This window comes from Mrakia frigida (assembly GCF_051309035.1).
Source record: "Mrakia frigida strain ATCC 22029 unplaced genomic scaffold BDY24scaffold_20, whole genome shotgun sequence".
Lineage (NCBI taxonomy): Eukaryota > Fungi > Basidiomycota > Tremellomycetes > Cystofilobasidiales > Mrakiaceae > Mrakia > Mrakia frigida.
This window is the reverse complement of record NW_027481261.1, coordinates 467,390-494,447: the sequence shown is the minus strand read 5'-3', so window position 1 is coordinate 494,447 and position 27,058 is coordinate 467,390. Positions and strand designations below refer to the sequence as shown.

Below are 27,058 nucleotides of genomic sequence, written 5' to 3'. Positions count from 1 at the left end.
GAAGGAAGGACGAAGCTCACCAAACGAGACGACCCTGAGGAAGCGAATTTGGACCGACTGTCGAGATTTTTGAGAGGTTTCGTCAAGCTACGAGCCGAGATCAAGTAGAAGGCACTCTTATCTCTCGGATTGAATGAAGGTGGAGGGAGAAGCTCGTGGTGAAAGGTCAACTCATCCCTTCAGCCTCGAGCTCGAAGCTCAAAGTGTTGAGCTCGACTTTCTTCTTCTCGTTGCCTTCCAACCATCAGCATCCATCTCAATATCCTTCCTCTCAAGCTGGACCCTCTTTATATCCCTACCCATTTCCTCCAAGGATGCCCCCTTTCCTCTCGAGGTTCTCCTACGTTCGATCCATCCTCCCTCCGGTCGTCTCCTGGGTCGCTTTCGCCTTCCTTCTCTCCATCTTCTTCATTCTCTCCCACCCCTCGCCAATACCAGGCATAACAACCATCGGATGGCAAAGCTGGGACGTCGTTGAGCTCCCGAAACCGAAACCTCCGGTATCCAAACCGAATACGACGCTTGGAGATGGAGGAGTTGGAGGAGAGGATGCTGAGGACTCAGAGGGCGATGGACGGGCTGGAGCTCTCCCTCTGGACTCCTGGAACCCGTTCTTGCCCCATACGACTGGATGTGAGTCTACTCGTATCTTGACGTGAAATAATCTGAGCCATTACCCTTCTGACCTGGCTTCTCTCTTCGCTTCGAAGTGACGGAAGTGACTGGTGAGCTCGATCTTCCTTCCCTCTCCCTCTTCTCCTCTCTTTCTCTTCCAAACTGACCTTCTACGTTTCATCTTCCCAGCCCAAGCATGTATATGGCGTGAGTTCCAACGGGTTTTTTTGGGTTCCCGTTCGAGTTTAGCTGCTCTGTTGCTGATCTATTCATCTCCTCCCAGCTCCCTGGCTTTTTGAATCTCTCTGTGCTCCCGACTCGACACCAGAGAAAGACAGTCGGTTAGGAAGTTGGGTGCGAGTCGAGAAGGATCTCAACAGGAAGTCTGGACTGTGGTGGCTCGCCTTATACTACAGGAGGTCGCGAAGATTCGACGGTGCGTCTCGATTCTTCCTCCCCTTTCCGCTCCTCCGCCTCGTCCCTCATCTTCTGTATCTTCATACGCTTCATTCAGTACCCTACATCACCTCCATCGTCGTCGTGAAGTCGTCTAAAGATCTTCCTTCAGGATTCGTCCTTTCCTCAGGCGACGACCTTCATTCCGGCGCCTGGCCACGTCTTCCTGGCCTTCTCCTTGCCTACAAGCTAAAGAACCCACCCGATGACTCATTAGATGGGATACCCGTAGAGGAGGAGGAGGTTGTAACGGAGATAGACGTCCTGTTCGGAGAAGGAGAGGTGAGTCTTCGAGCTTCAGCTGCGTTTCGTTCGAAACTCACCTCCTTCGAAACTCATCCTGGGTTTCGCTTCTTCCAGCCCTGGTTCGGGTTCCAGAGGGTTGAGCCTAGAATCCTCGAGAAGTCTTCGAGACATCCGGAGAGTGTAGGACTGACTGTGCGAATGGGAGTTCCATGTTCGTATCCCTCCGATTCGAGACGCGTCTCCCTCGCTCTCTCTCCTTTGTCGTTCTTTTCTTCAAAGCTGACTCGGACGTTTTTTCTCCCCTACAGCTCTACCACCTACACCGGACCTTCGCTTCCACGGAAACGGGACATTCAGAATCATGCAGGTTCGTCTCGTCTTTCTTCTTCTTCAGATCGCTCGTCCTCCTGACCATCCCTCCTTCCGCCTTGCCTCGATAAGGTCGCAGATCTGCACTACTCCGTCGGAGATGGGTGAGCCTGATTTCTTATCCTCGGGGGGTCTCTCGATCGAGCTAATCTTCTCTTCCCTCGCTCAGAAAATGTCGGGACACGCTCAAATCGCCCTGCGTTGGAGACGTCGACTCTGCGATCCTTCTCTCGGAAGCTCTCGACGCTCAGAACCCGGATTTCGTCGTCTTTTCGGGTGATCAGGTAAGTATTCGTCAGTTTGAGACTCCGAGATCTTCAGCTAAGCTCAACCTTCTCACCTCGAACAGCTCAACGGCCAAGGAACGAGTTGGGATTCGATGAGCGTCCTTCAAAAGTGAGCCTTCCCCTCGAGTTCTGTCCCTCGACCGCTCTGACGCGACCATGTGTTTCTTTTTTCAGATTCGCTCAGCCCGTCATCGATAGAGCGATCCCGTGGGGTCTCGTCTTTGGAAACCACGACGATCAGGACGACTACTCTCGAGCTGAGCTAATGAACGCGGCTTCTCACATGCCTTACTCCCTCTCCCAAGCTGGTCCAGCGGATGTTGATGGAGTCGGGAACTACCTCCTAAAGATCTATTCGGGAGACGCGTGAGTGCTGCGATCTCCCTTCGGTATGAGACGAACTTCTGATCGTTCCTCCTTTTCGAATGCTCCAACAGTTCCAAGATGCATCTCGCCAGCATCTACATGCTCGACTCTGGAGCGTACGCTCCTAAGAAGCTCCCCTTCGGCATCGGCAGTGATCAATACGACTGGCTTAAGGTGCATTCGAGCTCCCTCTGCTCTCCTCTGTCGTCGCTGAAACTGACATCTTCCTTCTTCTCGTCCCAGGAATCTCAAATCAACTGGTACCTCGAAACCTCCGCCTCCATCTCTCTCATCTCTCGTCCCTTCCAACCCGACACCGGAATCGATCTAGGAGACAGCTGGTTCAGCGAACGACGCGTCTCTTCTCCTCCAGCAGCTCGACATCTCCTCCCTCCTTCGAAACCCAAACGAGAACAGCAGCGACGCCAGCAGCAGGACCCGGTTCTCAAGAAACCAGCGGGACTAATGTTCTTTCACATCCCTCTGCCTGAGCACGTTCTGGAGGGAGATAAGGACGAGGAAGGGTGAGTCCTCGAGAAGGAACGGCGAGAAGCCGAAGATATCTGGCTGATTTTCGAACCCCCTCTTTGTTTGCTTCTTTGGCAGGAACGAGATGGACGTTGGGATCCAGATGGACTCTGGTGGATCTCCCGATTTCAACTCTGGATTCTTCGAGAAGGGAGTGCTGCAGGGAGAGGATGGGGTCGGCGGGAGGGAAGTGAAGGTCAGTTTGAACACTCTCGTTTCGATCCCCTTTCAAGCTTCGCTGACCTCCTGTTCTTCTTCTTCTTGAATTCCGTTTATTCCAGGTTATCGGAAATGGACACGTTCACATCGTGAGTTTGAGCCTTCCCTCTGCAAAAGACGAACGAGATTGAGCCTCGACGAGAACTGACGCGCGTTCTTCCCTTCCTCGTTCCCGCTTCTTCCCCCTTCTTTAGGCCGAGAACTGTCGTCGTATCTCCGGAGTTTGGATGTGCTTCGGCGGCGGAGGATCGTATTCTGGTTATGGTCGAGAAGGGTTCGTTCTGACTTCGCCTTTCTCTCTTCTCGTCCCTCCTTCACGACGCTGACAGCTGCTCCCCGCTTGCGCTCGTCGCCTACTCAGATTCGACCGTCGGTTCCGGATCTTCGACCTTTCGGAGTACGGAGAGAGGATCACAACGTTCAAGTACACCGAGAAGGGAGAGGAGATCGATCTGATGGATCTGTTGACGCCGGCGTGAGACGAGGAGAAAGTGGGTGGGGTTTGGGTTGTAACGTACTTACTTTGATAGTAGATCTCCGGTTTCTCTCTGCTGATGACTCTTGTTTATGATCTCTTTGTTCAACGTCGATGAAGAGAAGAGAAGATAGAAAGGCGAGGGGAGACAGCGCTCTGCACGCGCACGACACGCCTCGCAATCAAAGAAAGCAGAAAACCGCATCTAGATATCAAAGAAAACCCCTCGATCAAAACCCAAACTCAACTGAACGACGACGTGCCCTTCTACGCATCAACCCTTCTGTTCTGCTTCTCCGCCGGGATGACTCAGATGATACTTCTCCTCGTTCGCTTCCTCCTCGACCGTCCTCCTTTTGATTTCCTCGTCGAGAACGAGCTGTTCCTCTTCGGTGAGGTGACTGGTATCGACTTCTCGAAGGACCCCGTCGTGGACTTGATAGATCCATCTGCGAACGAGAGGAAAAAGAACGAAAACGAAGGGCGAGGTCAGCGGTTGAACGGACGCGTCGGATTCTTGAAGTCCTGTCTGTATCACCCTTCCGCTCCTTCCTTCCCCTCCTCCAACCCCTCCCATCCCTCATCCATCGACCCTAAACCTCTAAACTAAACCTCTAAACGGGAGCTACTCACCCAGAAACCTGCGTCCTCTTATCGAAAAGCGGATTGCTCCTCAACCACTCCACGTCCCACCTCACACTCTCCTGCAACCTCGCCTCGTCCTCGGTGCTGTGCTTGTGGATCCTCGGAGCCGGTGGGAAGGGTAAGAACGCGGTGGAGGAGATCTGGAAAGGAGCTGTTGAGGGGAGGTGGCCTTGGATGGTTTTGTCGAGGAGGGAGCGACGGAGGGATTGTTCGGAGAAGGTGAGGGCCGCGCAATCTGTTGAGGGAAGGAAGACGAAGAGAGTTAGTTTTGGGTCGAGAAGGATTGTTCTACGGTATGCACGGAGATCTGGGATGGAGGACGAACCTGTGTGCTGGATCTGAGAGGAGAGAGGGAACGGAGGGAGGGAGGTCAGTCTCGAACTTCGCTCGTCTCGAACTTCGTATCAAAAGGCTCTATGACTCACAAGCATAACCTCGTCCAACCCAATCTGAGTTTGACTGATCACCAAACTCCTGATAGCTGCCAGACGCATCACCAAAACGAAACGAAGTCAGCTCTCTTTCGCCTCGCGTCCGTTCGATCCTCGATTGAAACCGAGACTCACCATCCTGAACCCTCCCTCCTGCCGTCCTGATGATGTGCACATCTCCGATCGCTACGCCGAGCATGTCGAAGACGTTGATACGGGAGTCCATGCCTGTTTGAGAAGACGAAACGGAGCAAAATGAGCGAGCTGATTCGTGGGGGAGGTGAGCTCGAGAGCTCCTTCTTTTTCGTCTGTCTTCACTCCGGGTCCCTGGCGGCAAGGATCTACAAGAAGATGCCCTCAAACAACGCGATGAGCTTCTCTTCCCTTCCCAAACATCTCCCATCGAGCAACCAACAACTCCATCACGTTCCCTCTCTGACCTCTTCTTCCCTCCCTCTCTCGAGCTCAACACTCTCCCTCCCTTCCCTTCCTCTCCCCCCCACCTTCTTCCACTATCCCTTCCAAAACTGTAACAAGAACTCACAAGTCACCACCGCCGTACTCAACGCCAAACCCAAAGGTTTCGCTCCCGCTCTATCGAACCTCTTGACATGAGCTGCGTTCCTCCCCAACAGCATCGACGACACTCGTCCAGCACTGGATCCGATGGCGGAAGGAGGACAGCAGACCATTTTTTTTCTGAGCGTTTGTTCTTGTTGTTAGTTTAGGTTGTTGGGTATCTGTGGGAGGACAAGAAGGGAAGCAGAGAGGGAGGAAGAGGGAAGGAGATAAGAGTCAGAGAGGGAAGGAGAGCGAGAAGTTGAGCTCGTTTGAGCTTCATAGCAGCGAAAAGGGAGAAAGAAAACGCACAAGGGTGTTGGGAGGCGAGTTGGGAGAAAGGAGGTCGAAGAGAGAACGAGGTGGGTTGTGCTGAAGGAGGAGAAAATGGGGCAAAGGGAGGAAGGAAGGGAGAAAAACGAGGTCAGCTCGACTCCTTCGTTCGTTCTTTTGAGATTGCACTCTCTTCTCTCCTGCGACGCCTTAGGCTTTACTCACTTTTGATACGAGCTCTTGGATGAGTTGATGAGACTTGGTTCCGCTGCCTGCCTGCCACGTTCCTGATGCAGAACTGTTGTGTTGGGGAGAGGGTCGTCGTTCGAGATCAACTTTCTCTCTGCCTCTCGTCTCAAATCCCCAATCGACTTTCCTCGATCGACCTTTCGTTTCAATCAACTCTGAATCATCTTCACACTATCTTTCAGCATTCTATACATCCTCACTCAACCACTCATCTCTTTCACCGAAAAAACCCCGAAGCTCTGAAGCTCTGTCATTTCTGGCATAACATCAAAGAGAGGAGATCCGTCGAACCTCGCATCTCTCTTCCCCACTCCGTCGTCCTCTCCCCCGAAGAAAAACACACAAAACCACGACCAAATCATAGAACGTTTTTTGACAACGTTTAGACTCTACGAGGAACGAAGCGAAAGGAAAGGGAGGGTGGTCAGTGAGGGAAGCTTTGAACGGAACGGGGAAGGAAAGGACGTGTCGAGGAGGCGACGGAGGAGAAAAGAAAGAGAGGCTCACCGGGCGGTCTTGGGTCCCTTGGGTCCCTTCATTCCCTGCTTGCTCTGCTTGGGGGCGTTGGTAGCGGCAGACTGAACGAGAACGAAAACAACCAAAAACGAGCGTCAGCCCTCGCTTCTCCTCTCCCTCGTCTCCTTCGTTCGAACTCGAAACGCACCTTGGGCTTGGAAGCCTTCTCCCTCTTCTCTCCCTTAGCCTTGGTGATAGCAGCCTGTCGGGCAGCGGTCCTGACCTCGGGCTTCTGGGTCCTCTTAGCGAGGATGGAAGCGAGATCGGCACCGACGATTCCTCGAGCGTGCTTGGTGGTCTTTCGCGAACGCTTCTTGGCGACCTCCTCGGTAACACCCTTCTTGTGCATTCGTCGGTAGACCTAGGTAGGTGGGAGGGAGGAAAGATGGGGTGGAGGGAAGAAGGGGAGGGTGAGCTCGAGGAAGAGAAAGGAGACGGCGGGAGGTGGGGAGACGAACCTGGGTCCAGGCAATCTTTCGAGGGTTCTTCCTCTGGAGGAAAAGGGACTCGGACTTCTGGTTAAGGAACCTGAAGACCTAGAGGAGGGGTTTGGGAATCCGATTGTGAGAGGAGGAGGGAGCGAGAGTTGAGTTTGGGTTCGAAGGAGGAAAGGAAAGGTCGACGGAGGTTGGGGTTTCGAAGGACGATGACGGAGCGAGGATTTCGAAGAGGGACCAGTAAAGAAGCGGAGGTGATTGGCGAGAGGAGTAGAGTCATGAGTGGGTTGGTTGATAGTAGGTGGTGTTGAGTTGAAGGGAGGTGAGAAGGGAGGAACGAAGGTCAGCTTCCCACACCCTTCTTCCTTCCCTTCGTCGTTCTCCTCCTCCGTTCCAACGATCCTGACGAGATGGAATGGTGGTACGAACCTTGGAGTCACCTCGAACATAGAGTCTTCCCCTGGAAGGGTAGATCTTGAAACCGGAGAACGAACAGATCTCGACCTTCATCTAAGCGAGTGGAGGAGGGAGGGTTGAGGTTGGAGGTTGAGTCGAGAGGGGAGGGTTCCGAGAGAGTAGAGGTTGATAGGAGGGCGAGAGGGGAAGACGAAGGGGTGAAGGTTGAGAGGTTGAAGTTGAGGTGCGAGAAGGAAGAAAAGAGCAAGAGGTCAAAGGTCAGGACCGATCGATTTGGGGAGGTTGAAGGGCAAGAGGAAAGGTGGATGGATTGGCGAGAACGACTGTCTTCTTCTCCCTCCTCCCTTCCTTCTCCCAGATAGACGATACCCCCTCCCCTATACAACCAAGGGTCCTTCCTCTACCGAGCCCAACTTCTCATCCTTCAGGATAATCCCTCCTTCCCTCGAAGGCAGGACCAAGGCGAGCTTCGACCTTCTCCCTTCCCTCCTTCTTCCTCTTCCTCTCTTCTCTCCTCCCCCTTTCGCATCCATCCCAAAGCAGATTTGCTGATAGGGTCGAGGTGGTAGGGTCCGAAGGTCCGTGGGTGTATACAAGCAGCGTTCTACTAACTTTTGCTGGCTTGAGGTGGTGGTTTTGCGGCGGGAAGTCGGGTCTCAGCCAGAGCGAAAAGCTCTTCTTCTTCCCTTCCTCGGGCGCAAATTCTAGACCCAACCCCCTGGCCGTCCCTCTTTCCCTCCCTTTCCTCCCCTGCCTCCTCCCTTTCGCTCTACAAGGCAACTCACGACGACGAGAATAGAATCCATCGTTTGATACAACGAAAAGTTTGAGACGAAGGAAAAAAAAGAGGGAAGTCCTGAACTGAACGCGTCTTCATGGCGAGACCGTCGTCGTCGTCGAACGAGACTCTCTCCAGGACCTGAGTTTTTTTCAGCGTAGGAGAAACGGCGAGTGAATAGTAAATCGTTTCGTAAGGGTGGTCGTAAACTGCTTCTCGTTCACTGAACTAAAAGCCCAGGGTAGATATCTCCTCTGATCCTCTTCCCCTCCCGTCTATAGACGTGTCCTCCCTCTCCGTCCCTGAAAGATATCGAGAGCCCTAATCGTCGTCGCTGCTCTCCATATCCGAGTCGTCATCATCGTCTTCATCATCATCGACGACGCCTGTTGGAAAAGAAAAGAAGAAGCAGAGGAGAGCAGAGGACGGAAAGTCAGCCGTCGCGTCCGACTTCGCTTCCCTCGACTGTTTCCCTCCGCTCCACCGTCGCACAAGAAGCAGAAAGAGAAAACAAATAAGCAAAGTACTCACCCATCATCTTATTCAAGCTGACCGGCACAGCAGGAGGTCTCTTCCCAGCCACCGCTCCAGGCGGTCTCTGCACCCCTCCGCCCGCCGACGAACTCGAGCTCGCTGCTACCCCTCCTCCCACTCCTCCAGATCTGTTCACAGCATTCACACTAGCCAACTCCTGCTTCAGCTGAGCTGCGAAATCGTCGTCCTCGTCGTCATCATCGTCGTCGTCGCTCCCGGAAGAGTGAGACGAGTCGCTGTGGTTCGTGCTGTTGTTGTTGGAAGAGGGAGGTGGGAGAGCGATGGTTTTGCCTCCGTAGGCGATTCGAGGACGACCTCGAGAGGGTTCACCGTCGTCGGCTGGTGGGAGGTTGGAGGAGGAGGAGGCGGTAGGAGGAGGGAGGGGTCGTTTGCCTGCTCGTTGAGGTTGAGGTTGGATCGGTTGAGGAAGGGAGGGAGCTGAAGGACGAGGAGGGAGAGCCAGCTGGACGGGTGCTGCTGCCGGTGGTGGGGGTGGTTGTAACGGACGAGCTGCTGCTGGACGAGGCGGTGGTGGAGGAGAGGGAGTTCTTGAAGAAGAGGAGACGGGTGAAGGGGATCGAGGAGGAGCTGAGACGACCGGCGGAGGAGCTGGTCGAATCGGATTGGGTTTGGATGAGACGTGGGATTGAGTGTTGGTTTTGGGTAGAGAGTGGAGGGAGAGAGACTTGGAGTGTTCGAGACGGTAGGTGTGGGAGACAGGAAGGAGATGGAATCGCTGGACGATGGACGAGGGACGGGGAAGGGAAGCGGGGAAACAAGGCGAGAGAAGGAAGGAGGGAGAAGAGAGTCAGCTCGTTCTTTTGCGAGGTCGTAGAGTTGAGAGCAGCTTTGCTTGTGGATGAGTTTTCCAAGCTCTGAGTCTCCCTGGGGCAAATCTTCGTCCCAGGAGCTACAGCTTCCCTCGTCGGGATGCCTCCGAAAGCTGACCCTCTCTTCCTCCTTCCCTCCCTCTGTTCCTCCTGAGACTGTTTGAGCTCACCTGGTTGTCTTCGTCCCAAACCAACAAGACCTCCTTCATCTCTCCCCCTCCTGTCTCCTTCTCGACCTTCCCAGCGAAACCATGGATATCCTCCCTCGATGAACCCTCGAGGTGAACGACGACTCCTCCGTCTGAGGCAGGAGCGATGGTTCCTCCTTTCGACATGCCTATGGAAGTAGGTTTGAACTTGTCTGCACAGGAGAGAGGAGGAAGTATGTAAGATAGTAATGAGAGTCAGCTCGTCCGTTGCTGTGTTCCCTCTTCTGGCGAAAGCAGAAGAAGGGGAAGGAGCAGAGCAGAGCTCGACATCCTCTCTCTCTGAACTCACACTTCAACCCAAGCACCTCGCCTTCACTCTTCCTTCCTCCCAGTAGAGCCTTCATCTCGTCTCCTACGACTACTCCGTATCGTCCTTCCTTGGGGAGTCCAGTGGGTCGAGGAGGAGGGATCAAAGGCATCTTCTTCCCTCCCGTCGTCGGGCGAGGAGGGACAGGAGTGCCGGGAGGAGGGTTGGAACCAGAAGAAGAGCGACGAGAAGGTGGTTGAGCGGGTGCTGGACCTCCTTTGTGAGTTCGAGCCATGGCGGAGGAGGGAGGAGTCGAAGGAAAGAGGGAGGAGAAGCTGGATTGGGATGGTGAACGTTGAAGGAAAGAGAGAAAACGAGCTCGGCCGTTTCTCGACTCGAAGGACCCGAGCGCCTCGAAAGGATCGAAATGTTTAGCTTTGAGCCAGGGAGTGTGATATGGCTTAAAATCTAAGCCAACAAGACTCTGGTTGAAGTCAACAACTCTCACTATCCGGTCCGCGATCCTTGGAAACAGAGAAAGAAACGGTCGTATCCAATCACGACGCGTCGACCGGTTCTTGATCCTCCTCTGATCTTTCTCCTGGGCTCAATCTCACATTTCCGGACGCAAGTGAGAGTGAAACGAGAAGCAATGACACTTCGAGACCGGGTTTACGCCCAGACCCCCCATCGATCGTGCTCGCTCGTCGAGACTTTGCGACGCGGTCTTTTTCCTCAACCTTTCTGTTCGTCGTTTTCCTCAGTTCCAAAGGTCGCTGAGACTTGGGTCCTCTCTGTTGTCTTCATCTCAAATCTTCTCTGACAGAAGGTTCTCTGTTTTCTGCGCGGTATAATTCATAGGCAGTCTGTCGTCTTTTGAGACCGTTCAGCCTTCAACAATCCACCACGCCCTTTCAGCGTCTTGTGGTCGCATCTTTCGCCGATGCCTTGATAAGAGATGGGATCCAAATTTAGAATTGTCGGAGTATGATAGCCTCTGTTCCGAGGCTCACCATATACAACGCTGGCGTAGATGGAAAGAGCTGGAAAGGGGAGAAAGAAAGCGACGCGTCGTCTCCGATCATCTTGTTTCTTTCCCAAGCTTCCTTCCGACGATGGAAACTATGCAGACTCTTTCCGACGAGGCTATGAGGTTACGAAATTTATAAACTTCAGAAAGGAGAACTAAAAAGAAACAACCTGTTTCGAACGAACGAAACCTCTCCTTCGACGCGTCGAAGACCGAAACGACAACGAGCAAACCTCCTCCTTCTGCTTCTTTACTTTTTCATCGACTCGAGGACCCAATACTGACTCTCCGCTAAACTCCCACCGGGCCCAACCGATTCTCCGTACCCCCTCTCAAACCCTACAACTCCAAAACGACGACCTCGACGACGACCTCCAACTCTCCCAACTCTTCGATCTTCCCTCGAAAGACGGACGCGTCCTTCTCCGAATGAGTCCCGAAGATGATCTTCTTGGTATTCCCGGTATGTTCGAAAATGTAGTCTCGTCCTTCGGGAAGGGAGGGATGCTGGAGGATCGAGGCGAGAGTGGGGAAGACGGTTTCGAGGAGGGAGGGAGGGAGGTCGAAGGGGAAGTCGAGTTGGAAGCGAGGAAGTTTGGAGATCAAGCCGAGTTTGTTGGAAATCGAGGAGAGGAGAGAGGAGAGGTTTGAGAGAGGAAGACGAAGGGCGAGGAGGTGGTTTGGATGGATTGTAACGGATGGCCATGGCTCGAAAGAGTCGTCGTCCCAGCACCTGCCCAAGGACTCAAGGATGGCATCGATCAACTTCGAGCACCAGTGCTTGAACTGAACAGTCCTACTCAAACACTGTGTCCCGCAAACCCTGAGAATGGAGCGATCGTCGATGAAGGCAAAGGAGACGTGGTTGTGCGTCGTCGTCTCAATCGTGAGAGACACTCTGCTGAGCAGCTTTCGCGATAGCGGGCCGGGTGTGAGATCCGTCCAGACGGAGATGCTGGCTGATCGAATTGGGTGACGTCTGCATTCCGACAAGAGTTTTCGGGCTAGAGTAAGGGCCACCACGTCTCGACCGTCGAACGCGACTTGTCGGTAGAAGAGAGGTCGGGCGATGTCCCTCCATCGACGACAAACGAGTTGAAGACCGACTGGGTTCCAAGGTTTCGATTCGGGTGGAGGATCTGCGAGTCCGAGAAGAGCGTTCGAGTAGTGGTAGAAGTGGAAGGGTTGGTGGAGATGGCGAAGGATCTCGGTGAGGATCTCGTTTGGGAAGAGGTCGAGATCGGAGGGAGGAGGGAGAGGGAGGATCTGTGTGAGAGAAAGAGAGAGAGAGAGGTCAAAATGAGTCCTCAAGGGGTCAAAAGAGGAGCGGTAAATCTTACCTTGGTATAAGAAGATCGAGGCGGGAAAGAAAAGAAGGAAGAAGACGACGACGAAGGGAAGGAGGTGTGGGTGGTCGAGCGAGAGGGGAGTCCAGCGATGGGTCGAGATCCAGAGTTCCAGGACGACTGATTCCAATCGAAGAGTTGAGAAAGAGCGTCAGGTCAATGCTCCAACTTCGTAGATACTGTTCAAGAAAGGAAGGAGACCGGATGGAACGAGACGAACCTCTCCTCGACCTCCTCCTCCTCTCTCCCTCCCCTCCTCCCTCTTCTTCATCCTCTCCACTTCCCCTTCCAAGGTCCTGACTCGATTCTGAAGCGTAAAGTTTCGACTCTTGAGATCCTTGTTTTCGGCGAGGAGAACTTCTCGTTCGGAGGTGATGTCCTGGAACCGTCGAAACGAAGAGAAAGAAGAAGGAAGGGAAGAATGGTGAACTCCACCTCTTCCTTCCCTCCCCGCATACATCCCACTCTCGTCTCCTTCAGGCTGAGAAGGCTCACGTTCCAAAGATCATCGGCGAGTTCCTGAGCTGAAGATCGAGATTCCGAAGGAGAGGTGAAAGGGGGGTGCATGCTGTGGGTCAGAAGGGAGAAGGTCGTCGGTGGGAGGAAGGAAGCGATTTCGAGCGCGAGTCCTTTTTGTTTTCAGTTGAGTCTTCTCCTTCCGGCTCCTCGTTCGAGGGCATAGAATATCAACATCCTCGAACCGAACAGCTAACTCTACGCAACCAAAACTCTAAACTCAAACCCTTCCCCTCCCCACGGCTTCCAACACCCCAATCAACTCCCTCGTCTCCTTCGTATCGTGAACCCTCACCACCTTCGTCACTCTCCTCTCTCCTCCACCAACATAACAAGCCGCCACGACTCCCAAACTCCCCGCCACCCTCTCCCTCGGCATCTCCACCCCAGTAATCTCCCCAACGAACCTCTTCCTACTCCCTCCCACCAAAACAGGGTAGCCCTCCAACCCGCTCCCGTCCTTCGTCAACTCGTCCAGATGAGCAAGGAGCTCTAGGTTCTGGGATGAGGTCTTGGCGAATCCGAGTCCTGGATCGAGGACGATGTTCCATTTCTTGACTCCTGCGCTGATGGCTGCTTGGACGGAGGAGAGGAGGGAGAGTCGGACGGAGTCGACGATTCCTGTCGACGCGTCGGAGGAAGAGGAGTAGTCGGTGAGAGATCCCATCGTCTTGGGTGTTCCTCTCGAATGCATCAACACCACCGGCACTGAAGCCTGAGCCATCGCTTCCAACATGCCCGCCTCCAACCCAGCCCTAACGTCGTTCACGCAATTCGCTCCCGCCTTCAACGCTTCCCTCGCGACTCCCGCTCGATAAGTATCCACCGAGATCGGCACCGCAATCCCAGCTTCCCTCAGAGCTCTAATTCCTTCCACTACCCTCCGCGTTTCCTCCTCCTCTGAAACCTCGTCTGCTCCAGGACGGGTTGAGAGTCCACCGACGTCGAGGATGTTGGCTCCTTCGTTGATCATGTTTTGAGCTGCTTGAACGAGGGAGTGGGTGGTTGGGAAGGAACCTCCGTCGGAGAAAGAGTCGGGTGTGAGGTTGAGGATGGACATGATGAGGAGGGACGGAGTGGTTGGGAGTGGGGTGGAGGGTTGGTGGAAGGGAAGGATGGGGATGAGGGACGAGGGTGGTGGGAGGAGGGAGAGGAGGGTGGAGATGGAGGAGGGAAGGGAAGGGTGCTGGTAGGTTGGGATGATGCTGAGACGGACGAAACAAAACGAACGATGAATCAGCGGCTAGTGAAAGGAAGGAGAAGATGGCCAGCAACTCACTCAGCCAAAGGCCTCAAAACGAACTCCCTCTCGGCGAGTCGAGGATGAGGAACAATCAATCCTCCTTCCTCGGAATCGAGCCGAACCGATTCGTCGTCGTAGAAGATGAGATCGAGATCAACCACTCGGGGACCGTTGGTGAAGGTTTTGGTTCGTCCTACGGCGGCTTCGATCTTCTTGAGGAGACGGAGGAGGAGGAGAGGAGAGAGGGTCGTGGTGATCTGAGGAGGGACGCGTCGAACGAGAGGTCAGCGTTTCGATAGCGAGCGGACAAAACAGTCTTCGATGAAACGGAAAGAAAGGTTAATACGTACCTTACAAGCTCCATTCACAAACTTTGCCTGATCCTCAACGTACATCGGCTCGCTCTGATACAAGAAACTCGTCCCGATCAACCGACTCGTCCCCTCGCTTTCCGTGTTGATCATCTCGACGGCCTTGGTGACGTTGGCTACCGAGTCTCCAATGTTGGATCCGAGAGCTAGGATGGCGACGTGTTCGTTTGATGAAGCCGACCCGCCGAGGGCGAGGGACGACGACGAGGCGACGGAGGAGGGAGACCGAGTGATTTCGACGGAGGCGTATCTGGCGAAAGTAAGAGCGTAGGGTTTGGAGACCCGGACGGTGAGGGAGGAGATGGAGGAATGAGGGTAGGTTTTAGGGAGAGAGAGGGAGAGGAGGTGGGTTGCCAGGTTGGAGGTGATGGATTCGATGGTTTGGTAGGAGGAGGGAGTGACGAACTGAAGCGAAAAGAGAGCAGAGGTCAGATCGATGATACTTGAGAAAAGGGAGAAGGACCGGCTCACATCGTGAACAGCATCCGAAAGAAGCTTGTGAGGGAATCCCGTCGAGGTCGAGGTCGAGTCGTCGGAGGAGGAGGGGACGAAGGGAGGAAGGGGAGCCTCGAGATCTACGACGACCATCTGCTTCTCGAGCCTCTCCTGAGGGTTGATCCCAATTACACACCTTACAGGTATCTCCCTAATCCTAATTGAATCCCTCTCTCCCTCCTCAGCCTTCCCTCCTCTCCAAATCTGAACCTCGACCCATCCTCCGGCCAACACCTTCGTCGCTCCAATCTTGACCCCGACCCGTCCAGCTCCCAGGCCCTTCAAAACACCGACTACAGACTCCGCGGCTTCTTCTAGAGACGCCCACGCCTTGGACTGAACGTGCGCTGTTACGGCTTTGGTTGCGGTCGAGTAGTTGATGGTGTCCGGGAGGGTGTCGGTCGAAGCGGAAGTTTCGATAGGATGAGTGATGGAGAGGGAGAGCGAGTGAGGTGAAGGGAGAGAGCGAGACCAGTGATCGAGAGAGATCGTCACGGGGAGGGAGAGGTCCGTAATGATAATTTTATCGGGGGAGAGGGAGGAGGAGGAGGACATGGTTGGAGGGAGGAGGAGGTCGAGCTCGAAGGAAGGCGATGGAGGAGGGTCGTTTACGAGGGTGAAGGATTCCTTGAGAGTCGAAAAGTAGGATGTATGCGCTTCGTTCCTATGATCTCGGATTCAAAGAGTTGAAAAGGAGAAAGATGTGGTTGGGAGGGAAACAGAAAAGAGCGAGCTCGAAATCAAAGCTCAACTCGACTCCTTCCCTTCTTCTCCTTTTTGCCTCCAACCCTCTCGACCCTTTGCTGGGATGACCGATCCTCCTATAGCAACCCCTTGGTCTCGCTACCCACCCTCCCAAGCTACCACCCACCATCACCATGACGGCGGACCTCTGCCTCCTCGAACCTCCCCTCCTCCCGCTCCTCCTCCCATCTCTCCCGAAGATGCGCTCCCTTCTCGCCCTCGAGGTTCCTCTGCTTCCTCCCCTCGTCGTCCAGGATTACCGAATCGCAACACTTCTTCTTCCTACAAGAGTGATATTCAGGACAACTTTCGTCACTCGATTTCCATCTCGATTCCAGCTCCTGTAGGATCCATGTCCATCTCTCCGGCGAATCGAGAGTGAGCTCGACCTTCCTTCCTCTTGCCGACTCTCTTTCTTCCGCTGAATTCCCCTCTTTCCTCGCGTACAGCGTCGTCCTCGCCTCTCGTAAAGGACTCTACATTATCGACTTGACCAACCCTTCTCGACTCCCTCGGTTCCTGCCTCAAGGGGGACTTCGTTCCGTCGCCGACTGCCAGTGGAATCCTTCCTCAACCAGACCGAGATCGGTCGTGTCGACTTCGGCTCAGAAGCTGCTTCTTTGGGATCTAGGGCTACCGAGTCATCGAGCGATCTCGAGAGAGGTGGACGCTCATACGAGAGCTATTTCGGATATCAACTGGGCCGTCTTCAATCCGGATGTGAGTCGACGAGAGGAAGGGAGGGAGACGCGGGGTTGGAAGCTGACTTCGACGCTCAATGTTACACCACCAGGTCGTCGCTACTGCTGGAATCGACGGTTGGATCAAGTGCTGGGATGTCAGGACGAGTATGGATAAGGATGCTGGAAGATTTTCAGCTTGGGGTTGGGGATGTGAGTCGATTTCGCTCGTTTCCCGTCTCGTCTCGTTTCGACGCTGACCTTCTCCTCTTCGTTCTTTCGCTTAAACAGCTGGAGCAACTCAAGTCAAATGGAATCGAAAAGAAGAACACATCGTCGCTTCTTCCCACGACAACAAAGTTCTGATCTGGGATCGACGGGTGAGTTGACCAGCCTCCCTTCTTCTCTTCTTTGACGCGTCGTCTCACTTTCTTCCATCTTCGCCTCTTTTTCTCTGCAGATGGGCTCCATCCCCGTTACCCGAATCCGAGCTCACAGCGCAAAGATCTACGGAATCGACTGGTCTCGAGAAGCTGGAGACGAGATCGTGACTTGTTCTCTCGGTTCGTTTTCTTCCCAACCCTCCTTCCCCCGTCTCTTTCTTCGCTCACAACCTCACTCTTCTTCGTCTCAGACAAAACCATCAAACTCTGGAACATCTCCTCCCCTTCTCTCCCCGTCTCAACCACCCTCCTCTCCTCCAACACCAACCTCGAACCCATCCCGACCATCTCCCCTCTCGAATCCGCCCTCACCAAAACCCTGTCGGTCCCTCTCCGAACGATCCACACCGCCTCTCCCGTATGGAGAGCTCGCTTCTTGCCCTTCGGCTCCGGTCTTCTCTCCCTTCCGCAGAGTCAGGAAACGGGGCTGGATATGTGGACGGTGGATCGCTCGTTCCATCAACCTTCTGCGACGAATCCAGAGGGAGGGATGGGCGTGGAAGGGATTGGTGGGATGGGTGGGATAGGGGAAGGTGGAGGGGAAGGAGATGGGATTGGGGATGGAGCGAAGGTGATCAAGAAGTTTGAGGGGCATACGGATAAGGTGAAGGAGTTTGTGTGGAGGACGAGGGGAGGGGACGACATGGAGAGGGACGATCGGACGTTCCAGTTGATTACATGGGGGAAAGATCAGAGCTTGAGGTTTTGGCCGATTGAGGAGAAGACGATGCTGGTGAGTCCATCTTTGTTTTCCCGTTTTCGACGCAAAGGGATCAGTGCAAGACAGCCTGGTTTCGTTTCGTTCGACGCGTCTCTCCTCCTTTTCGTCCAACCTCACTGATCTTTCTCCCCCTTTCATTCTTTCAACTCTTCAGGACGCCGGTCACAAACCCAACCAACCCATCCGAGTCATCATGACCCGTCGAGGAGCCATCGATCAATCCTTCATCGAGGAACCTCCTCTCGCACCTCTCACCTCCTCCCCAACTCCCTTCGACTCCTCCTCCAACCTCTCCCTTAATCAACAACAACACCATCAGCCCCAACAGCTCACCCACCACCAGTATCAACGCCGTCGTCACATGGAAGCGGTCGTCTCAGCTCCTCTCCCTCAAGTCCTCGCGGGCGTTCGACCTCGTCAACCCCCGCTCAGGCATCCGTTCGAGAGTGGGAGTTCGAGCGATGGAAGTTCGAAGATGGGTGGCGGGGCGAGTGGGCTGAGTAGGATGATGGGTGGTGGGGAGGGAGGAGGAGCTTCGAAGAGGTTGGTGGGGTCGAGATCGAGAAGTAGGAGGGAGACGCCTGTGGGAGACGCTGGAGCTGGAGTCGAGGACGGAGGGACGAGGAAGAAGATCCAGAAGAGGGTTGTGATGACCAGAGGAACGACGGGCATGGGAATGGCTATCAAGACGGATCTTTCGACAGCTGCTCAGAATTGGAACGAGAACGTCAACGTGAGTCGTCTCCTACTTGTTTTCCCCAGAAGCTCGACGCGTCTTGCTTTCTTGCCCCGTCGTGCTGACTGCTGACTCCATATGCCCTTTCTGTCCTGATACAGTACCACCCCGTCATCCACGATCCTCAATCAAGATCCAACTCTCCTGCTGGAGGTATCTCGACGTCGAGATCGAGTGCGGGTCGCCGACGCGTCAAGAACCGAAGCACGTCCCGGATGACTTCGACTTCGAATGGACGATCTCTTTCTCGGCCCAAGAATGCCGACGATTCGACGTATACTAGGATGTCGGATGAGTGAGTCGAGTTTCCTTATCTCTGCCCCATCGTATCGTTGAGACGAGGAGGACGAAGTCTGGATCGAATCTGACCGTTCGACGCTCTTGATCTTGCTTTTGCTTCGGATAGAGGTCGAACCATCTCGCTCATGGAGAAGGCTTACGGCTTCAAGATGAAGTCTGTGAGTATAGTTTCCAACATCTCATCTCCCTTTCCAGCTCGAACCTGACTCCCTCCTCCTCCTTTCGCTTTCACTTCCAGTTCCCCGTCACGACCTCGATCCTCGACGTCGAGATCCCCGGTCCCTGGGGTCCTCTCGACCCTTTCACTCGTTCCCGCTCTACCAACATCGTCCATCTCGTCATCAACTTCCCACCAACCTATCCCAAAGTCCAAGGAATCCTCACCGAACTCGACATCGGAGGAGAACCTCAACCTCGCCTTCGAAAAGAGCTTCGAGCGGATCTGGAAGCTTTGATCGCTGAGCCAGGGAATTGTATGGAGAAGGTGTTGAAATACGTGCTTGGGGTGGAGAAGGAGGAGGAGACGAGAGGGAGGGACAGGATGACTTCGGGAGGAGGGAAGGGAGAGGAGATGGAGAGTTCGGAGTCGGAGAGCGACGAGGAGGGAGAAGGGGTTGTGGAGACGGTCTTGACGAAGCATCTGCTGCAGATACCTTGTGGGGCAAGCTTTGGGCCGAACGGTAAGTGTTGCGTCTTGTTCGCTCTCCTTGTGTCGAGACGCGTCGAGGTTTCGAAGGCTTCAAAACAAACGAGGTCGCTGATCCTCTTCTCTGGCCATTTCCGTAGGCGAGCTCGTATGCCACTTCAACACGGCATCCTCCCATCGATCTGGATCTCGTCGAGCGTCTCAGACGTCGGCCCTTCCCTCAGGTTCAGCAGCTCGATGGTCTTCCGTCGGGTCGTCCAACGCCGATCGACCTCTCTCCCACCTCGACGAAGCCATGTCACGTTTGACCTCCACCATCAAAACAGAGGACGGGAAAAGAGCAGCTCCCAAGATGGTTCAGGATCTAGCGTTGATGGTTCATCCGAGATCGAGAGCTCGAGTGAGTCGCGTCGTGCCTCTCCCTCTCTTCCTTTCCTTACCTCCGTTCGAGATTGAAACCTAGATACTGATATTCCTTATTTTTTCACCAGGCGCGATCTCGTCCTCGAGAGCTCGCCAGCCAAGCGACAGCTCTCGCCACTCCTCGATCTACCTCAGCACCTGTTCGACTCGCCGCCGCTCTTCAGATCTTCAACGTCTCGGACCTCACTCTCTCCAGCAGAACCCTCGCCGAGCGATACGTTCTCGGCGGACGGGATGCCGTCAGATCATGTGGGAAGAACGCTGTTGCTGCGAGGGAGGCAGGAAGACTGGATCATGAGGCGGCGTGGACGAGTTTGGGAGAGTTGTTGGTCGTTCCGAAGGCGAAATCGACCTCGGTTCCGCCGAGAGATAGGTCGAGGGCTGTCGTCTGGGGAGTTCATCCTTCGGGGCGAAAACAAGTGGATGCTTTGTGAGTCTCACTTGCGTCGCTCTCGACAAGGCGAGCTTCTTGCTGACTGAGACGCGTTGACTCTCCTTTTACCTCGCAGGCTCTCGCACTTCGCCTCGATGGGAGACTTCCAGATGGTAGCTACGATGCTGAACCTTCTTGTCTCTGCGTTGCCTCCTCCCTCGAAACGTACGCCTCTGATTCTTCCGAAGGCCTTCTTTCGAAACCATCGCTCACTCGATTCCCTCTTCCTCTCTCTTCAGCCGCCCCACTTCCAACTGCCATTGCTCCTACTCCAGGATCCGACTACTTCACCCATATGATCCTCCCTCCTACCACTTCCAACCCTTCCTCTCGACCGATCAACTCTCCCGGTCCCCCGACTCCTCGCCGCCCACCCACCTCAACTCGAAACTCGTCCCTCCAATTCCGATCCTCTTCGCCGTCCTCTCCCAACCCTTCCTCCCGCTTCACATCCAACAACGCCTCCTCCTGGTCCTTCGGCATCCTCTCGTCCATCGGATCAGCAGCTAGCGGCTCGGATAGTGGGCTCGTCGACAGGATCAAGAGGACTGGAAGTCCTGGTCCGATCGTTGGAAGCTCGAGCTCGAAGATGGAGAACGAGGGAGCGTTAGGAGCGTCAGGATTGAGCAACGAGAGGCTCAAGGGACCTAGAGATGACAGTCCTTTGGGAAGGGGGGATAGGCAGCAGACGGTAGTGGCTGCTCCGAAACCGGTTCCGAGAGGGAAGGGGATCAGAGTCGAGTTTCTGGGGGAGACGAGAGGGAAGAGTTTGAAGTGAGTTTACTCACATGCCTCCACGTTGATCTGCGATCTTGGAGAACTGACATCCTCTCTTCTTCGACTGCCCTATTTCTCCAGCTCCGCGCCGTCGTCGTTGATCTCTCCTCAATGGTTTGTCCTCGCCGAGCTCTCCCAACACATTTACGCCGATCTCCTCTTCCGATGGGATCTCCTTCAGCAACGAGCGAAGCTGCTGCAACCTGTCTTCCATCCGAGGACTCCAACGCAACTGGATCTCGGTGAGTTTCATTCGCCAAACGCGCCTCTTCGTCGCGTCAAGTCGATTGACCCTTACTCTCCTTCCTCCGTTCGCAGGTCTCGATCTCGTCGAGCTAGCTCCCCCCTCCCACCTTCTTCGACGAGCCCTAGGTCCCCCATCTCTCTCGGGATCGATTCCTGCGACAACCCACCACGATCAAGGGTTGTGCTCGGTTTGCGGTTTGACCGTCGAGGGTTCGTTTCTTCCTCTCCCCGTCTGGTGTGCTGCCTTCGCTGACCAAACCCTCTATCTGTCCTGTCTCCTCTTCAGTATCCTCCTCGACTTGCCTCCGATGTCTTCACACCTCCCACGCTCACTGTTTCGACACCTTCTTCTCTCCTCCGTCTTCAACTTCGACGGACTCTCCCGCGACCAAGAGCTGCCCGACAGGATGTGGCTGCCCTTGCTCAACGGTTCCGGACGATCTTCTGAGGTTCCCTCTTCGAAGGGAGAACAAGAAGATGAATCCTCGTACCGATGGCTCGTCGTCGTATCGTGGGTTCGAGGGAGGGAAGTGGCGAGACGAGCAGATCACGAAGAGGTCGTTTAGGGAGTTTGTCTGATCTACTTGAGCATCTGTGTCTTTATTTTAGTTTGTATCTTGGTTATGATGATCTTACGACCTTTCTCTGAACCTTGGGGTTGTCGAGAGAGGCGACTAGGTGAGACGGAGACAAATCTACAAAGGCGAAAAGAAGGGAGGCGCCTCCAATGCGATCTCGCTTCGAACGTCGACCTGCCTCCTTCCTTCTTTCCTCCCCTCTCCAACTCCTCACTCATCATGCATCCCCTTCCCTCTTTCGACTCGGAATCTCGATCTTCGGCTCAGGAACTCGCCGATGATCTTTGGAACGTGAGTTTTCACAGCCTGCAAGAGACGAGAGCGGGATGTACGCGGGGAGGGAAGGAAGAGGTGGAGCTCACCATTCTTCCCTTCCTTCCTCTTTCTCTTCTTTTCAACGGTTCCAGGACATCACCTCCGAACGAGAAGTTCTCCTCGCCGAAAACAAGGATCTCAAGAGTCGAAACTTTACGCTTCAGAATCGAGTCAGGACCTTGGAAGGGGAGGTGGAGAGGATGAAGAAGAGGGAGGAGGGGAGGGAGAGAGGAGGAGGAGGTCGAGGAGAGGTTCGTCTCGTTTCATCCGGTCTCTTTCCTTTCTTGCACAGTATCTACGAAGTTGGAGCATTGACCTGACGCTCTTTCTCAACTCTTCGATTGGAATCAGTCGTCCTGGAACTCTGGATCTCGACCCATCGCTGGACTCCCCTCTCGCTCGACCGCTGTCTCCTCGTTCGCTTCCTCCTCGTCGTCTTCGTTCTTCCCGTCTTCCTACAAACCTCGATCTTCTGCTATCAAAGTTAGTTTTGTTTTCTTCTCTTCTCTTGAGCCTGTACACTGAATCGAGCTGAATTTTCTCCCCCACATCACAGACCTCCCTCCTCGTCCTCCCTCCGATCTCGACGTCTTCCCAAACGAGATCCTCACCGAGATCCTCCACCATCTCCACCAACCCTTCCACTTCTACCACTACTCGAACGCTCTCCTCGGAATCGCAGACCTTCCTTCTGGATCGAAACCTTGGAACCCAGTCGGCCTCCAACTCGTTTGTCGTCGATGGAGGCACATCGCTCGACCTCTCTTCTACCAACAGGTCGCGTTCGACACTCGATACCAGGTCACGCTGAAACTTTCTATAGGCGCTATCGACATGGACCTCTACCATCTCATCAGGAAGTCTCAGCGCGTCGTCTGGATCGGCATCGATGGGCGTGGTCACAGCGGAGACGTGGTCGATGTGATCCTCAGGATCAATGCAGAGGCCCGTCTTGTTGCTCTTGCCGACCGCCGTTCTTCCATCTCGTACGTAGGAACGATATTTTCAGAGGCAGTTTCGGTGTTGTGGAAGTTCACTCAAAGGAGGTCGCCGAGGTGTTCTCCTTTCTCTGCCACTGTTTCGACCGGGAGGACGACTCGTTCGCTCATCCCAACCACCTCCTCACCCTTCGTCTTCCTCTCCACGACCTCTCCTCTCTCCTCTCCTCGATTTTGAGCAACCTCAGCTTGATCTCTAAACTTCCTCGCCTCCAACTCGACTTCCCCTTCGACCTGCCTCCCCTCCCTCCTCGAAACCATCTTCCCCACTCTCGCCTCTACCCTCCAGCATCCCTCCCTCCCCGAAGGACGAGACTACATTTTTGAACATAGCGGGAATACCAAGAAGATCATCTTCGGGACTCATTCGGAGAAGGACGCGTCCGTCCTTCAAGGGAAGATCGAGAAGTTGGGAGAGTTGGAGGTCGTCGTCGAGGTCGTCGTTTTGGAGATGTAGGGTTCGAGAAGGGGGTTAGACGTGCAGTGGAGTCAGAAGCGGAAGTTGCGCATGCTTTGATGAGTGGTCGAAGAGACGGAGAAGGAGGTGAGGAGAGTCGACGCGTCGAGGGATCCTTTTTGTGTAGCTTGGTTCGTTTCTTTCTCGGTATGAAATGATTACCGTCATTGAAACTGCTCGACATAATATCATCTAGTCGTGATAAAGCGTTAGGGGAAGATCACTGGGAAATCGCTGGGTCAAAGCAGTCGAGGTGTCGAAGCAACGTCCTGGAAGTCGAGCAGGCTTCGGCGCTTCGCCTCCTTTAGAGTCGGAACATAGAAATTCGAACTCAGAGTGCTCGAAACATTAAAGAGTGCCAGTCTGAGTGAGTATCGATGGAAAGTCACGAGAAGAGGAGGAAGCGCGTCGAGAGTCACGCTTTCCGGCGACGCGTCGACTTCGAGCCTCTTCCTTTCTTTTTTTCGATCCGGAACCTCTTCGCCTCTCTGCGGTCCTTTCAGCGTTTTCGGGTGCAAAGAATTTCCACCCCGAGCGAGAGCATCACGAGCTCTCAGAGGACATCAGCTCAAAAAAAAGTACGTAGGTCGCCGCGAAAGCAAAAACGAAGAAGGGCAACGAAACGAAAGAAAACGACATGAGCGGTGCTACGCCAGGTAGAGCTCTTCGAGCGAGGGAATCAAACACAAATCGACAAGGAGAAACGAGGGAATCAAGGGCCTACACTAAGGGGTGGATGAGATCGAAATTGAAACGAAACGAGAAAGTGTTCGAGGGTGAAGTTCGAGAAAGGGGAGATCAAAACGCAGGTCGAGAGATCTATGTACGTGGTGAGAGAAGACTATAGAAAACAAGAGCAGAATCACGAAGCAGAGAATCCCAAAATCAAGAGTAAAAGTGAAAGGGTCCAAAAAACCAGTTCGTCAACGCGACGCCTCCCCTGCCTTCTTCCCTCCCTTCCTCAGCAATCCAGAAACTCCTTCACCCCTCCGTTCAACCCTTCCCACAACGACTCTACAACCATCTTCCCCTCCTCTCCAAATCCGGCTTCGTCCCAACCCAAACTCAACCAGAGCTTCCCAACGAAAGTGTACGAGAACAGGAGCGCTGCCCCTTGTCGCTGTCGAGATCCGGTAGTAAGGGCTGTGAGGGTGAAGTAAGGAAAGTACGTGGAGTGAGCGTAGATGGCGTCGAGGTTTCCGAGGAGGGAGAGACCGAGGAGGGGAGCGGTTGGAGGTGGCGAGGGAGAAGAGGAGGAGGAGGGAGAGGGTTTGAGGGAGGGGGTTTCGGCTTGCGAGGGAGCTCGAGGAGTGGTGGGTGGGGTGAGAGGAAGATTGGAGGTGTTGCTGGTGAGAGAAGAAGAGGTGGCCTTGGAAGGAGAGAGGGTTTGGAACTTGGCGAAGGTCGAAGTGTTGTCGACGCGTCCAGGAGTGGTAGGAGGAGTTGAAGTCGTCGGGAGTCCGTCGTCGTTCTGATCTATCCTCAACTCTCCCATCTTCGAAGCGATGAGACCCTTGGACTCTCCCTCCTGCCTGTATCGATCCCCAAACCTCGCTCCCTGCTCCTGCTCAGCCTCCAACCCAATTCCAAGTCCCAACAATCCTCCTCCTCCTTGTCCTCCCTCCTCCTTCCTCTTCATCTCCTCAACTTCCAACACTTTCCTCTGCTTCTCCGTCTCAACCATATCGTCCTCCTGCGCCCACTTCACGGCCTTCTCCCTCCTCTGCTCAGCCTCAGCGGAAGCCTTCCCGACGAGGAGCTTCGACTTGAGGTGCACGACGGTTTGAGCTTTGGTCGAGCGAGAGCGATGCCAGAAGGTTTGGGTGATGGCTGAGGGAGAATTGGTAGAGTTGGAGGGGAGGAAAGAAGGGAGGGTGACGGTGTAGTAGCCGAGGGAGAGATGGAAGTAGGATTGGGCGGGAGTGGAGGGAGGAGTGGGAGGTAGGAGTCCTCGAAGGGAGAGGGCGGAGTAGAGGAGCCTGGAGGAAGGTGAGAAGGACGAGGAGGAGAGGAAGGAATAGGTCGAGGTGGATGGTGAAGAAGAAGAAGAAAAAGACGAAGAATCAGTAAAACGTTTCGACTCGATGTCCACGCGTCGCGCCTCCCTCTCTCACACATTCCTCCCTCTTCTCCTTCGCCTCTCACACTCCTCCCCCACCTCAACCTCTTTCGAAACAAGCCCAAATCTAAACTAAGTTCTCAAAAACCAAACTCACAGTGGTTCCTCAACCCTCCCGTCTTTAATCATCCCACTCTCCAACAACCTCGCCCAAGCAACGCCCACCAACCCGAAGACAGCGTTCGAAACCGACACTCCCTCCTTCTTACACTTGGCGAGGATCCGTTTGGTCTGATCGACGGGGTAGGAGATGGTTGGGACGACGGTGTGGACTTGAGCTTCGTTCGAGGAGCGGGATCGAGGGAGAGTTTGGGAACCCTGTTGTTTCGAAGACAAGTTGGGGCGAAGGAGAGAGGAGAGGAGGTTCAGTTCGGGGAGGTTCGAGATAATGTTCGATCGAGTAGATCGAAGGAAACGTGAGGACGACGACGGGACAAAACGAGAGACGCAAACTCACGATAGCTCTCCTCTGACTCCTCTCCAACGCAAGCTTGCTCGCAACCTTCCCAACCTTCGACGCTTGCTTCTCAGCGAGCAGATTCTCCGTCGACAAGGGAAGTTCCATTCGTCCCTGCAAAAAACGAAAGCCGACAGAGTCAGTTCAAGCCCGACGCGTCTCATTCTCCCTCTCTCCCTCGCTCCTCGCTCCCTTCCCCTCCACCCTTCCTTTCCTTCTCGATAAGAAAGTGAAAAATATTCACAGATTCCTCCCTCTCCCTCATCTCCCTCCCCAAGACCTCCATCAACTCCTCCACCGTTCTCGGCTCCCCTCCTCCCTCCTCTCCCGACGCAACAACGAGTCCGTAGAACTCATTCGCAAACGTATGTAGGGCGATCCCATCCCCTACGAAATGAGTGGTGCAGAGGAGGAAGTCGAACTCGTGTTGGGTTTGGTTGGAGGAGAAAGAGGAAGAAGTGGTGGAGTTGGATGAAGAGGAAGAGGAGATGACGAGAAAGGAGAGTTGCTGAGCCGAGAGGAGTCGAGGACCGTTGAGGTAGTGGGAGATGAGGTCTGCATTGAACAAATGGAGGGGTGGTTAGTGGGAGATCAAAGGGGAAGGATTTGGGGTTGGGAGAAAAAGGAAAGAAGACGAACCGGTTGAAGAGAGGTTTGAGTTGGGAAAGGCGAGGGAGTTGAGGGCGAGGGACACGGCGTGGGTTGGGGTTGCAGGAGGTGAGTATCTGTTTTCCCGACGAGGGACAAACTGATTAGTTCGAAATACAAAGAAGGAGAGGAAATCTGAAGAAAGAAAAGCAGGGTGGAACGAACTTGAACTGCCACTCGTCGTCTTCTCCCGACCTTACGACCTTCGACGCGAGAAGAGGATGTCTCCCTCTCAAGATAGCCCAGATGACAGCGATTCGATCCTGGGAGAAGAGTTCGGGAGAGGGGGTGGTGAGGTGGTGGTGGAGGTACCTGGGAGAACGAAGAAAAAAGAGGGATTGGGGGGCAGGGAGGTCAGCTCGCGAAGCAGAAAAAAGGGAACAGAAAAGCGAGCAGATGTAGAGAAGAGGACGAAATGCTCACATATCGTTCACTCCATTCGCTCGAGAAGGCAAGAAGTAGGAAAGCTCGTTGGCGCTGAGAGGTCGTCCGTAGGTCGGAGAGGGAGCGTTTTCGATGGGGTTGGGGAGGGAGGATGAGGACGGCGAGAAGAAGAAGGTCGAAGGAGGAGAGGAAGGAGGGGTGAAAGGGTAGGAAGCAGAGGTCGTCATGACTTTGGCTGAGAGGAGGGTTAAGCTGAGGTTTAGAAGG

The 27,058-nt window shown here is 54.4% G+C and overlaps 10 protein-coding genes across 10 annotated transcripts; 5 read left to right on the top strand and 5 right to left on the bottom strand.

Moving 5' to 3' along the window:
- Positions 1–183: 183 nt before the first annotated feature.
- BDY24DRAFT_352743 (metallophosphoesterase family protein) lies at positions 184–3,662 on the top strand. The gene is made up of 17 exons (XM_076637742.1): positions 184–633; positions 711–725; positions 805–822; positions 899–1,051; positions 1,130–1,353; positions 1,432–1,528; positions 1,626–1,684; positions 1,759–1,790; positions 1,856–1,970; positions 2,036–2,082; positions 2,148–2,339; positions 2,411–2,513; positions 2,583–2,863; positions 2,946–3,063; positions 3,149–3,175; positions 3,281–3,360; positions 3,448–3,662. The coding sequence occupies exons 1-17, from the start codon at positions 315–317 to the stop codon at positions 3,563–3,565; spliced, it is 1,998 nt and encodes a 665-aa protein (XP_076495638.1). The 5' UTR covers positions 184–314; the 3' UTR covers positions 3,566–3,662.
- Positions 3,663–3,743: 81 nt separating this feature from the next.
- BDY24DRAFT_106880 (beta-class carbonic anhydrase) lies at positions 3,744–5,168 on the bottom strand. The gene is made up of 5 exons (XM_076635834.1): positions 4,773–5,168; positions 4,632–4,687; positions 4,532–4,544; positions 4,195–4,441; positions 3,744–4,010 (listed from the first exon to the last, which is right to left on the bottom strand). Exons 1-5 carry the CDS (start codon positions 5,038–5,040, stop codon positions 3,836–3,838), a joined length of 759 nt encoding a protein of 252 aa, XP_076495637.1. The 5' UTR covers positions 5,041–5,168; the 3' UTR covers positions 3,744–3,835.
- Positions 5,169–6,238: 1,070 nt separating this feature from the next.
- On the bottom strand, positions 6,239–7,180 carry BDY24DRAFT_330178 (ribosomal eL24 family protein; the record flags this gene model as incomplete). The annotated part of the gene is made up of 4 exons (XM_076637116.1): positions 6,239–6,295; positions 6,382–6,594; positions 6,692–6,769; positions 7,100–7,180. Coding segments are annotated over 4 exons (429 nt in total), but the record flags the coding sequence as incomplete, so codon positions are not given.
- An 859-nt stretch (positions 7,181–8,039) lies between these two features.
- Positions 8,040–10,035, bottom strand: BDY24DRAFT_393009 (ELL-associated factor). The gene is made up of 4 exons (XM_076641000.1): positions 9,728–10,035; positions 9,400–9,590; positions 8,397–9,135; positions 8,040–8,251 (listed from the first exon to the last, which is right to left on the bottom strand). The coding sequence occupies exons 1-4, from the start codon at positions 9,978–9,980 to the stop codon at positions 8,187–8,189; spliced, it is 1,248 nt and encodes a 415-aa protein (XP_076495635.1). The 5' UTR covers positions 9,981–10,035; the 3' UTR covers positions 8,040–8,186.
- Positions 10,036–11,892: 1,857 nt separating this feature from the next.
- On the top strand, positions 11,893–12,670 carry BDY24DRAFT_393005 (uncharacterized protein). Its single transcript, XM_076640999.1, has 3 exons — positions 11,893–11,981; positions 12,056–12,181; positions 12,282–12,670. Exons 1-3 carry the CDS (start codon positions 11,910–11,912, stop codon positions 12,582–12,584), a joined length of 501 nt encoding a protein of 166 aa, XP_076495634.1. The 5' UTR covers positions 11,893–11,909; the 3' UTR covers positions 12,585–12,670.
- Positions 12,671–12,716: 46 nt separating this feature from the next.
- FOL1 (trifunctional dihydropteroate synthetase/dihydrohydroxymethylpterin pyrophosphokinase/dihydroneopterin aldolase FOL1) lies at positions 12,717–15,394 on the bottom strand. Its single transcript, XM_076637903.1, has 4 exons — positions 14,663–15,394; positions 14,171–14,596; positions 13,857–14,077; positions 12,717–13,782 (listed from the first exon to the last, which is right to left on the bottom strand). Exons 1-4 carry the CDS (start codon positions 15,239–15,241, stop codon positions 12,798–12,800), a joined length of 2,211 nt encoding a protein of 736 aa, XP_076495633.1. The 5' UTR covers positions 15,242–15,394; the 3' UTR covers positions 12,717–12,797.
- A 388-nt stretch (positions 15,395–15,782) lies between these two features.
- BDY24DRAFT_341796 (WD40-repeat-containing domain protein) lies at positions 15,783–17,394 on the top strand (the record flags this gene model as incomplete). The annotated part of the gene is made up of 7 exons (XM_076637458.1): positions 15,783–15,808; positions 15,880–16,150; positions 16,224–16,323; positions 16,408–16,490; positions 16,571–16,673; positions 16,745–17,049; positions 17,137–17,394. 7 exons carry the CDS (start codon positions 15,783–15,785, stop codon positions 17,392–17,394), a joined length of 1,146 nt encoding a protein of 381 aa, XP_076495632.1.
- A 2,469-nt stretch (positions 17,395–19,863) lies between these two features.
- BDY24DRAFT_106785 (uncharacterized protein) lies at positions 19,864–21,485 on the top strand. Its single transcript, XM_076635833.1, has 5 exons — positions 19,864–19,977; positions 20,052–20,586; positions 20,671–20,831; positions 20,908–21,045; positions 21,122–21,485. Exons 1-5 carry the CDS (start codon positions 19,908–19,910, stop codon positions 21,412–21,414), a joined length of 1,197 nt encoding a protein of 398 aa, XP_076495631.1. The 5' UTR covers positions 19,864–19,907; the 3' UTR covers positions 21,415–21,485.
- Positions 21,486–21,822: 337 nt separating this feature from the next.
- BDY24DRAFT_392993 (uncharacterized protein) lies at positions 21,823–23,225 on the top strand (the record flags this gene model as incomplete). The annotated part of the gene is made up of 4 exons (XM_076640998.1): positions 21,823–21,841; positions 22,080–22,211; positions 22,242–22,714; positions 23,016–23,225. Coding segments are annotated over 4 exons (792 nt in total), but the record flags the coding sequence as incomplete, so codon positions are not given.
- Positions 23,226–23,824: 599 nt separating this feature from the next.
- Positions 23,825–26,944, bottom strand: BDY24DRAFT_392992 (uncharacterized protein). Its single transcript, XM_076640997.1, has 7 exons — positions 26,831–26,944; positions 26,573–26,719; positions 26,399–26,484; positions 26,004–26,314; positions 25,760–25,873; positions 25,400–25,620; positions 23,825–25,162 (listed from the first exon to the last, which is right to left on the bottom strand). Coding segments are annotated over exons 1-7 (1,899 nt in total). The 5' UTR covers positions 26,833–26,944; the 3' UTR covers positions 23,825–24,144.
- Between the last annotated feature and the right edge of the window lie 114 nt (positions 26,945–27,058).

Coding starts and splice junctions, on each gene's coding strand:
- BDY24DRAFT_106880 (XM_076635834.1), bottom strand. CDS start 5,040: ATGGGAGATGTTTGGGAAGGGAAGAGAAGCTCATCGCGTTGTTTGAGG. Junction 4,688..4,772: donor AGGAGGGAGGGTTCAGGATG/GTGAGTCTCGGT, acceptor TGCGTCTGGCAG/CTATCAGGAGTTTGGTGATC. Junction 4,011..4,194: donor AAGAGGACGCAGGTTTCTGG/GTGAGTAGCTCC, acceptor TCTCGTTCGCAG/ATGGATCTATCAAGTCCACG.
- BDY24DRAFT_392992 (XM_076640997.1), bottom strand. Junction 25,874..26,003: donor TGAGGGAGAGGGAGGAATCT/GTGAATATTTTT, acceptor CGTTTTTTGCAG/GGACGAATGGAACTTCCCTT. Junction 25,163..25,399: donor GGGAGGGTTGAGGAACCACT/GTGAGTTTGGTT, acceptor ACCTTCCTCCAG/GCTCCTCTACTCCGCCCTCT.
- BDY24DRAFT_393009 (XM_076641000.1), bottom strand. CDS start 9,980: ATGGCTCGAACTCACAAAGGAGGTCCAGCACCCGCTCAACCACCTTCT. Junction 9,591..9,727: donor CGAGGTGCTTGGGTTGAAGT/GTGAGTTCAGAG, acceptor TCTCCTGTGCAG/ACAAGTTCAAACCTACTTCC. Junction 8,252..8,396: donor CAGCTTGAATAAGATGATGG/GTGAGTACTTTG, acceptor CTTTTCCAACAG/GCGTCGTCGATGATGATGAA.
- BDY24DRAFT_352743 (XM_076637742.1), top strand. CDS start 315: ATGCCCCCTTTCCTCTCGAGGTTCTCCTACGTTCGATCCATCCTCCCT. Junction 1,052..1,129: donor GAGGTCGCGAAGATTCGACG/GTGCGTCTCGAT, acceptor CGCTTCATTCAG/TACCCTACATCACCTCCATC. Junction 2,340..2,410: donor AAGATCTATTCGGGAGACGC/GTGAGTGCTGCG, acceptor ATGCTCCAACAG/TTCCAAGATGCATCTCGCCA.
- BDY24DRAFT_393005 (XM_076640999.1), top strand. CDS start 11,910: ATGGCGAAGGATCTCGGTGAGGATCTCGTTTGGGAAGAGGTCGAGATC. Junction 11,982..12,055: donor GGAGGAGGGAGAGGGAGGAT/CTGTGTGAGAGA, acceptor GGTAAATCTTAC/CTTGGTATAAGAAGATCGAG. Junction 12,182..12,281: donor GATCCAGAGTTCCAGGACGA/CTGATTCCAATC, acceptor AACGAGACGAAC/CTCTCCTCGACCTCCTCCTC.
- BDY24DRAFT_106785 (XM_076635833.1), top strand. CDS start 19,908: ATGGGAGACTTCCAGATGGTAGCTACGATGCTGAACCTTCTTGTCTCT. Junction 20,832..20,907: donor TCCAACGCAACTGGATCTCG/GTGAGTTTCATT, acceptor CTCCGTTCGCAG/GTCTCGATCTCGTCGAGCTA. Junction 21,046..21,121: donor TTGCGGTTTGACCGTCGAGG/GTTCGTTTCTTC, acceptor TCTCCTCTTCAG/TATCCTCCTCGACTTGCCTC.
- FOL1 (XM_076637903.1), bottom strand. CDS start 15,241: ATGTCCTCCTCCTCCTCCCTCTCCCCCGATAAAATTATCATTACGGAC. Junction 14,597..14,662: donor TTTCGGATGCTGTTCACGAT/GTGAGCCGGTCC, acceptor TTTTCGCTTCAG/TTCGTCACTCCCTCCTCCTA. Junction 13,783..13,856: donor GTTTTGAGGCCTTTGGCTGA/GTGAGTTGCTGG, acceptor CGTCCGTCTCAG/CATCATCCCAACCTACCAGC.